Source organism: Montipora capricornis, chromosome 11, assembly GCF_036669925.1.
Source record: "Montipora capricornis isolate CH-2021 chromosome 11, ASM3666992v2, whole genome shotgun sequence".
Taxonomy (NCBI): domain Eukaryota; kingdom Metazoa; phylum Cnidaria; class Anthozoa; order Scleractinia; family Acroporidae; genus Montipora; species Montipora capricornis.
This window is the reverse complement of record NC_090893.1, coordinates 33563865-33573713: the sequence shown is the minus strand read 5'-3', so window position 1 is coordinate 33573713 and position 9849 is coordinate 33563865. Positions and strand designations below refer to the sequence as shown.

General features: G+C 40.6%; 1 protein-coding gene across 1 annotated transcript in view; it reads right to left on the bottom strand.

Moving 5' to 3' along the window:
- Positions 1-9619, bottom strand: part of LOC138024840 (uncharacterized) — a 32803-nt gene extending 23184 nt beyond the window's left edge. The window contains exon 1 of the mRNA XM_068872030.1: positions 9509-9619. Within this exon, the coding sequence (XP_068728131.1) occupies positions 9509-9548 (40 nt within the window). The 5' untranslated portion in view covers positions 9549-9619. The remainder of the gene's footprint in view (positions 1-9508) is intronic.
- Positions 9620-9849: the final 230 nt, after the last annotated feature.

The window sequence follows — 9849 nt, the reverse complement described above, 5'->3', positions numbered from 1 at the left end:
AGTGCCCCGGGCCCCGATAGAATTGCAAACTACTGGTGGAAAAGGGCTGTCACTTTACATGAAGGGACTGCAGCTAGCTTCGAGACCATCTTAACGGGCGAAGTCGGATATCCCAGCTGGTTCACAGGAGGGAGAACCAATTTGATCCCTAAGCCGGGCGAGCTCTCCAGTCAGAACCAGAGGCCTATAACCTGTTTGAACACGCAGTATAAGTGGTTTACCACCTGCTTATTGTCACCAATGGACGAACATCTGGAGACACACAACCTGTTAGAAGAAGAGCAAAGGGGAGCCAGGACCAAGTGCAGTGGGACCTTGGACAACTTAATGATTGACAGAATGGTTTGTCGAGATAGTCGAAATGGAAGCAGGAACCTAAGCATGGCTTGGATCGACGTGCGAAAGGCGTTCGATTCTGTAAGCCATGCTTGGTTGCAAGAAATGATGACGATGCACAAATTCCCCTTATGGATGTGCAGAACAGTGGCGAGTCTGTGTGAAAGCTGGAATACGAAGATCACGGCCAGAACAAAGGAAGGGTATGAAACCTCTGACGTCATAAGGTTCAACAAAGGCCTTCCACAGGGCGACGCTTTATGTCCGAGGTTGTTCACTTTATGCCTTAACCCAATATCTTGGAAGTTGAAAGCATCGGAAGGATACAAGCTGTCAAGACCACTGAGTGGCAAGATTACGCACTTGCTATACATAGATGATATGAAGATATATGCAGCGTCGAAGGATAAACTTGAGAGAGTAATGAAGACAGTTAAGGAAGCCATGGCAGATGTCGGTTTGGAGTGGAACGAGAAGAAGTGTTCTACAGCTCATGTAAGGAGAGGTTCATTGGACAGCAGTTTGGGAGGCACTGCCATCGGAGAAAGGCAGGTCATACAAAATCTGAAGAAGGGAGAAACTTACAAGTTTTTGGGAGTTTTAGAAAATTCTAAGCAAGAGGACAGCTCTGTTCTGTGGGGAGCTTCAAAGGTTTGCTTGCAGAGACTGTCAATTATATGGTCGAGCCCCCTATCAGACTTCCACAAAGTCTTAGCATCTAATCAATACGCACTACCAGTTGTCACCTACCCTATGTGGACACTAACATGGCCGCTCGCAGATCTACAACAACTCGATCGCGAAGCTCGCAAGATCATCAAAGAGAATGGAGGCTACCATCCACTCGGTTCAACCGAGTTGCTATACCTACCAAGGAAGTGTGGAGGCCGGGGACTGAAGTCATTTGAGAGCCTGTATAAGCAGACCAAAGTCAAGACCACAATGAAGCTGTACGCAAACGAAGATCGAACGATGAGTTTAGTGCGCGAGTTTGAAGAGAAGTGCGAACGAGCAGGAAGAAGATCACTCGTAAAGGATGCCAAGAAATTTGCTTTGGAAATGGACATTACTCTGGACCTTTCATACCCAGATCCCAAAGCGTTGCAAACTGACTCAGGTGAGGAAGCACATGTTAAAGGAGTAGGGAGAACATTACGAGCGAGAGAAGAAGAGAGAAGCATGAGGGAAGTAAGAGAGCAGAGGTGGCAAGGAAAGCTGTTCGGAGAAAGATGGGATGATAACAAAGTTATTGACTGCTTCACCTGGCTTAGTAAGTGGAAGTCTGCACCTGTGCATACTGTTGCTGGAATCTATGAGTTATACCAGCAATTACTCCCCACTAAGCTGTACCACCAGAGCAAGACGAAGACGCTGACCACCTCGGATACCACGTGTCGTATGTGTGGAAAAGGGCCTGAATCTATGGCCCACGTGATTAGCGGATGTGGTACCTTGGCACAGACAAAGTACATGCAGAGACACAATGCAGCCTTGAAAATCCTTTTCTTCGAGTTCCTGAAAGACTTAGATCTTATCCAGTGTATCCCCCCTTGGTACTCTCCAGTCTCACCTAAACCCGAGTACAAGAATGACCGAGCGTGCGCGTACTGGGATGTCCCAGTATTTGCTGAAAATACGGAAGTCAGGGCTAACAGAATCGATGCGAGAATTGTAGACAGAAAGGAGAAGAAGGTGATCCTTATTGAGATGAGCTGCCCTTGGGTTTCCAACAGAGAACAGAAGGAACAGGAGAAAACTGACAAGTATGCGCCGTTGAGATGGGAGATGCGCCAACAGTTCCCCGGCCACACTATCACACAGTTTAATGTGATAGTTGATGTACTAGGAGGCTACTCTATGGAGACGGCGGAGAAAGTTAGGAAGTTTTTAGGTTTGGATAGAGGGAACCAGGTTTTGTTTAATATGCAGAAGGCAGTTTTATCGTACACCCTAAACATAGCAAGGTCATTCAAGGTTTCGACGAGTTATTAAGGAATATAAACTCTTGTTCCTTTCTCAAATGTTGGTTCGTTAGTTATTACCAATTGGTTTGTAAATAGGTTTAACAGTAGGGATTGTTACACAATAGTGCCTTTTCCTACTTATATTTGTAAGCATACTTACGTACTACATACTGCATAATAATAATAATAATAATAATAATAATAATAATAATAAACATTATACCAACAGATGATAGAAACAAAAGTAAGGAAGAAAACCAGGGGATTAGTGGATGTTGACAAATGCCGGCTATGCGGGGAGCACAGAGAAACAGTTCAACACCTTCAGTCTGGATGCAAGAAGCTAGCAGGATCAGAGTATGTCAAACGACACGACAATACCCTGAAAGTGCTAGCAGTGAAGTGGGCTATTGAAAATGAACTGCTCCCTGAAGAGACGGAGTGGTATGCAGTGAATTGGGAACGAGGAAAAGTGATCGAAAACGATGAAAAGAAGTTTTTTTGGGACTGGGAACAACGAATGACAACGACCTGTATTGCGAAAAGACCATATCTCATATTAGACGACAAAGTAAAGAAAACGATACTGTTGGTTGATATGAAGTGCCCGAACGAATCAAATAAGGAAGCCAAACGAGAGGAAAAGATCAGAAAGTATCAACAGTTATGCTTCGAATTACGAGAGGGGTATACTGTTAAAGTGATTCCAATGGTTATTGGATGTCTCGGAGGAGGAATGAAAAAATTGAAAGTCAATATGAAACGAATATTTGATAACGATAACGATAACGATAAAGAAATAGAATTGATAGCAGACGAGATGCAAAAGACAGTACTGTGGGAGAGCGAATCCCTTATTAGAAAGATCTTATCTGGACTGTTGACGTGATGGCTACACGATGGGACAAAGGGGTAGAGAATTAATAGCACACGAGACAGCTAGAATTAATAGCAAAGGAGAGGCAAAAGGCAGTATTGGGGAAAAGGGAATCCCTTATGAGGGAAATTTTATCTGGACTGTTGACATGAGGTGTCTTTATTATTTAGCTGATCGAATAGAGTAATCAGCCCTCATCCGTACTGCTCTATTTTGTAATTTTCGTAATTTGTCAGCACGTGTTTTGGAGCAGTCATTCCATATAACATCACAATAATCAAATTAAGGTTGTACAAGCGAATAGTAAATTGTCTTAACAGTCTCCTGCTTGTCGTTTAGTTTTCGAGCTAACTACATTCCAGGTTAGCATTTCATCAATATGACCCCCCAATAACTTAGTAGAAGGTTTCAGTGTTCAATTGGCCAATCATCCATCTCTTTCAATTCGTGAATTTAGCTTTTGTCTAGTCATATAACAAGTTTTGGAGGTATTGCAACTTAAGGATGTTCGCGCGAAAAATTTTCTTAAACTTTTACCACTGTAAGATAATGATTTAGTTATGTCAGAAATGTAAAAAAAATGGGGGGTCACCGACTTCGTTTTGGAGAGAACATGCCCGGAAAACACCCAGGAATAAGGCCAGTGTCTGTAAACCCAAATATATTGCAATTAAATCTTTGAAGTGAAATCTTCTCTGCCAAATATTATTTAAGTGGACTTATTAAGTGAATTTAGTCAACTGGTGAGGTTCCTTAAAGATCAAGTTCGCATTTAGCGACCACAGTTTCACGCGCCTTGCAGCCGCAAGATGGCAGGATTTGATGTCCCGTGAGCAGAAATCTTGAAATTTTTTTAACTTCCCACATTGATTTTTTGTTCATTTTTGGACAACGTGGAGAGAAATGTAAATAAAATCCGTTTCTGGAAAGAAAAATAGGGGTCACCGAACGTCCAAGACCGTTAAATCCAGGCAAAGCTATAGCAATGGCCTTTTGCCCTACCATTTCTCATTTTATAACTCAGCGCGCGCGCTCGTGTATGACGTGGCGTATGCATTTGCGTGCGCAGTAAGGATGCGCAGAAACAATTGGCGCGAACGTCCTTAAATTGTTTGTCTTAAGCCAATCGTGTACTGCAGCTAAATCACTATTTAAGGAACATTCAATTGTGGATATATACATATCATCGGCGAACATACCAGGTGTTGTATGTTGCAGACATTTTGGGAAATCCTCTACATAAATTATAAACAAAAATGGCTCAAGTATAGAACCCTGGGGATTGCCACATGATACACATTGTTCTATGGATAAGACTCCATTTACGTAAGATCTTTGTGTTCTATGAGGGTCCCCAATAGGGTTTTCGGGATCCGGGAATTGGCTTTTTTGGAGCTCGGGATTCGGGATTATAAAGAAATATGAGAGCGGGACTCGGGATTGCATTTATGGGCGGGACGCGAGATTTAGCGTTATTACGAAGCGGGATCCGGGAAATCGTCATTTGAAGCCTCGAGATCCGGGATCTTTGACGCCGAAAAATTTAAACTCAGCTCAACTTTCTCCGTCGCCAACGACGGAAACGACCGGAAATTTCCACCACGCTAACACCTACCTTTTGTGACCCCTATGGAGTGATCTTTGTTGTGAACTTTGACCGTAATAAGATCCACAAACTTTAGAAGTGCAGCCGAAGAGGGCGTTAAAAGAACAATCCATTGGGCGGCGCACTATTTTACAAATCCAGGGTACAAAGGCATTGTACCCAAACGCACCATGTTTCTCTCGTCCATGCCTACCATGCAGCCCTTGACACCTGTGACGACAACGCTACAATTTAAACAAAGCATTAGGGATTGGGCCCAGACGTTTGGCGCGGCAGTCCATCAGCACTCTGTCAGAAAACAAATTACGATTGCAATAGCCGGAACGCTGCCTTCCTACCTACCTACCTACATCCGGTCTCCCTTGAGCCAGCTGAACCCTTCGCAAGGAAACTGAGAGGGACGAAGTAGGAGATGCAGACGACGAAGAAGGCGTTCTTAAGTACGATTCGTCTAGCAGCGATGAAGATTCAGAAGAACAGTCCGTTGGTGATGAAAACGACGAACTGACAGTGTTGGTGACGTTCCTGGCATTTTTGGACTGCGACGTCAACTTCCTTCTCGGAACGGTTTACTGGTTCGGAAGAACTATTCGCTTCAATGACAGAATAATATCGAAAGCCATTGCCATGATTAACTGAAAAGTCTGAAAATACTTCTTAATGGATGCTACTGAAAACACTCTAAAGTTATTACTAGAGAGTTAAAGCTTCACTTTTATGACAAACGTGAAACGGCAGTGATGATCACCTAGCCATTTTCCTCACCTTTCGAAACGCCTGCTTGTCGCAGTTTGCCATTTTTAGCTTGACGGCATTGTTTACATGCTAATTAGGAATTTTAGGAAGAAAAGTATTCTTGTAGATGATTGTATACGTTAGCACTCATATCACAGGCCATTATCGCCGTTTTATGGAACACTGATGCGTAACCTCCCTACTGCTTAATTAAATCTAAACTTACACCGAGTTTAACAAAGTGGAACAAGTCAACAGATTCAATTATTACTAATCATGGACAATCACTCATCATTTCGGTTTCAAAACTATAATTGCGAATTGCTATTATTAATTATTACGGTCAATTGGATCATAAAAGGTTGCTGGAAAAGACTACAGGCGTATTCTAAATCAACTGTAGTTGCAATTGACGACGAGGAATGGGCATCATGTTGTGACGTCATGATCGGGATCGGGATTGGCCGATAAAACCGTTCGGGATTTCGGGATGAAGGAAAAATTTTGGTCGGGATGGCGGGATTGAAGAACCCTATTGGGGACCCTCTTCTATCAATCAAATATGATTTAAGCAACTGAAGAGCATTAATTGCCATTGACACCGTAAAAATAAATTTTAATTATTTATGGTCTACAGTGTCAAAGGCTTTATTAAAATCTATAAAGACACTACCATTAAGCTTACCAGCATCCATGTTGGTAAGCCAAAGGTTTAATGCACTAATAAAAACTGTAAAGGTTGAATGAATCGGTATAAATCCAGAAATAGAGTCTTTCAAAAGATTTCCTGCGTGGAAATACTCTAACAGCTGAGTATGCATGACCCTTTCTATAATTTTTGATATGGCAGGTAGAATAGTAATCGGTCTATATTTGTTTGAAATACTTCTTTCATCGGACTTTAAAATAAGTTGTACTTTTGCCTTTGTCCAATCATCAGGAAACATTCCAGTCTCCAACACTTGATATAGAATATCACATATAGAATTTGAGATGTATGGACTACAAAGCTTTAGAAGTCTGCTAGAAATATTATGCAATCCGCAACCTACCGAGGGTTTGAGTTTAGTGATCAGGCTGTGAATGTACCCTTCACTTACACGGCAAAAATAAAAATTTGAGTCGGTTCTATTTAAAAAGTCCTCTAGTTGAAAAGCAGTGTCTGGAATACCAGATTCCAGTTTACTACCTAGGGAACAAAAGTGGTTATTCATCTGCTCAGGTATATCGTGCTTTTATGTAAAATCTTTGCCATCATAAACGAGTTCATTTATAACTGTCACTTTACAATTGCGTCCCAGGGAACTATTTATTATTTTCCAAGTTTCCTTAAGATTACCACTATGCTTCTTAATGCTCTCATTAAAGAAGTTAGTCCTGGCGTCCCTAAATACTAGCGTTTACGTCGTTGCTTGCCTTTTTATAATCATTCCACATTTGATGCGAATTCTGCTTGACTGCTTGCTTTATAAAAAAAATCACGCTTTCTTAACTTCTGCCTCAGTTCGGATGATATCCACGGTGAATATTTACTTTTCACTTTTCTTTTCCTTATCGGGGCATGTTTATTCGCAATTTCCAGAAATAGAGATTTCCAAATATCCCACATCTCGTTTGGGTTACCCAAAAGAGAAGCAAGATGCAAAGGTCTCTTTTAAGTCATCAATGAAGGCTCCTCTTTTTGAATTGTCGAGATTCGATTATTCCGTGTGATGCCTGTGTCAGTTAGTATAAAATTTGTTTACTTAACTATCTAAATACTGTTAAATTACTTGTTTTTCAAAATCAGCTCGATAAAGACTTGATTAAGCCACCTACTCTAATGTTTACATCTGAAGTTTACGGATCCAGAGAATTTACGAAAATAATCCCGCACACTGATGACAATCACGTTAATTGAAGCACCCATTTAATGAGGCGCTTTTTCTGATACGGATATCAAGGAAAGAGGCTTTAGTCGATGGTGAAATAGCAGTATGTTGCTTTAATTAAAGTATACTTTTAGTTAGTTCTATGTTTTTTTGTGTTTATGTAAGGAATGTAATGAAGACCAGAAATTTCCATGCTTAGTTCACATCCTTTCAGCTAACCAATTCGTCATGCCGATATTTCAGCACTCGATCAAAATTTTTGCATCCCTGTTTCCCTGAGGAAAAGCATTATCCTAAAACGGGAGTCATGCGGAAACTTTCAATTACTATTCCAGGTTTCTCTTTCCGATTCGGTCCACAAACAATATATAATTTTAATTCAGTTCAAAGGACAGAGCAGGCATCTTTTCCGGCGCATTCACTTTCAATAAACAATTCTCTCAGAAGGATTATTCCCGCGGGCAATATAGCTTTAATAAAAGGTGTCAATATCGATACAAGGGATTTGCATGTGTAAATCTCCGAAAGTAAGGACTTAAGGCTTAAGCTTCTGTCAAAAAGGAGTTTTAAGCCCATTGCACAATTTGTTGTCAACTAAAACTGAAACAAAAATCATCGATAACTGATATTTTTTTTTAAACTTCTCCTCGACCGCTTTACTTTACGCAAACTCTTACAAGCCAGTTCTGTTTTCTATCTGTCTCGAACTATGTAGACGAGATCGCGGAAGAACTCAATTTAGTTTACTCTGAGAGCCTGGCATGGCCTCCAAGATTTTCACTCAGCAGTTATTTTATATTCCACTCGCTAAATGCCAATGATTAATAAGATTGACTGAAATTAATGAAAACTCAATGTAGCATGATAGATTGGTGACCATATGTCACGCGTTCATTGCAGTAAGAAGTGTGTTTCGTGAGCTTTCGCATATACGACCGCTTAAGGGATACTGTTAAGTTTTTCTTTCAAAATTGAGATGTAATATTATGCTGCACTTTTCACTCATCATACACTATATATTAATATAAATTAACGAGTAAAGCCCTATTATTCAAATTCATGGAAAATTTTCTGCATCCCGTGTTCAAATTTAAAAAGACTTCCCATTTTCATTCCATCTTTTATTCCATTTCTCTCCACACTTAGATGCGGGCTACAAGGAGGAACTTACACCATTCTTGGTAACCAAACGTAGAGCATTATTTTTCGTCATTATGGAAGAGTAAGGCATGAATATCGTGGCATGTACATTGTTCCTTTTCAGAGTTACGTGTTTCAAGTAGATAGGAATTTTTCGTATAAGTCTGCAAGACGATCATAATATCCTGTAGAGTTTGTGTTCATTCATTACCATCTTCCACTGTGTAACACAATTATTAAGTATTAGTTGTTCACAAATGACCCTATAATAGTGCGCCCGTGTTTGCACTCATGCACTGGTCACATGGATATCTTGTCCCCCCTTCCCGTCCTCTGCAAACGCAGTGAGAACATTCCATAGAAAATAAGAACTTCGCATTTTTTTTTTCATTTCGCAGATAAACTGTTCCATTTGTGGCATAAAGCTCACTTGGGCTGTCAAAGTGTGAGAAATTCTGCGTTGACAGGGAAATTGTTTACTTTGGCGAAATTTAATCGCACAACACTTTCATTCTTCGTGCTGAGAGCAGTTCGCAAACCCAGCGTTTACTTATCGGAAAAAAAATGCTATTTGTTACTGCATATTTAAAAATTCCTGCTCATGCGGCGAGGATTTCGGCTTTGAGTTAACGCTAAGTAAAACCAGAAAACGTGACAATACAAATAAAATCAACTGAGCAGAATGTTTGAGCTACTTTAACCTAGACGCAACTTCTGCGTATTGCCTTTTCCCTTTCGCATGGCTGATTCTTTTGAGCCTTTGGGATGTTATGAGATCGGCAAATAAGTACCGAGCAGCTGAGCTGGGAAAAGCTAAAGCTATACTGGCATATTTTTCGTCAAAATGATCCGATAACTTCATAGTCGTAAACACGAGATAAGAGAGAGAGGCTCTAATATTTGAACGGCATCATGACTCAGTCGAACTTTGTTGTTGTTGTTTTTTTTCTCAACGTTTTTGCAAAGGAGACTATCTTACCTGTTAATATATTAAATACGATTCCTCTTTGGCAAATCATTGTTCAGGAACTTTGCTGTGCAGTGATGAGCTCACTTTCTTCAACGGTAACTTGGTACATTTGCATGAAGCGGTTGTCACTTCACAGATGACGTAACATTGTGCTAATGAAAGTTATGAACTTGTTAGACAAACAATAACCGACAAGATTACCTTCTTTAATTAGACTTCCAGAAGAACGTAACGTAAAGCGATTTCAATTTGGTGTACTCAGCAAACTGGACGGGCGCACAATAACAAATTGGTAGCTGTTTCAAACTGATGAAGTACTTTCTAAACTCCTTCGGGATCGGCTATTCATC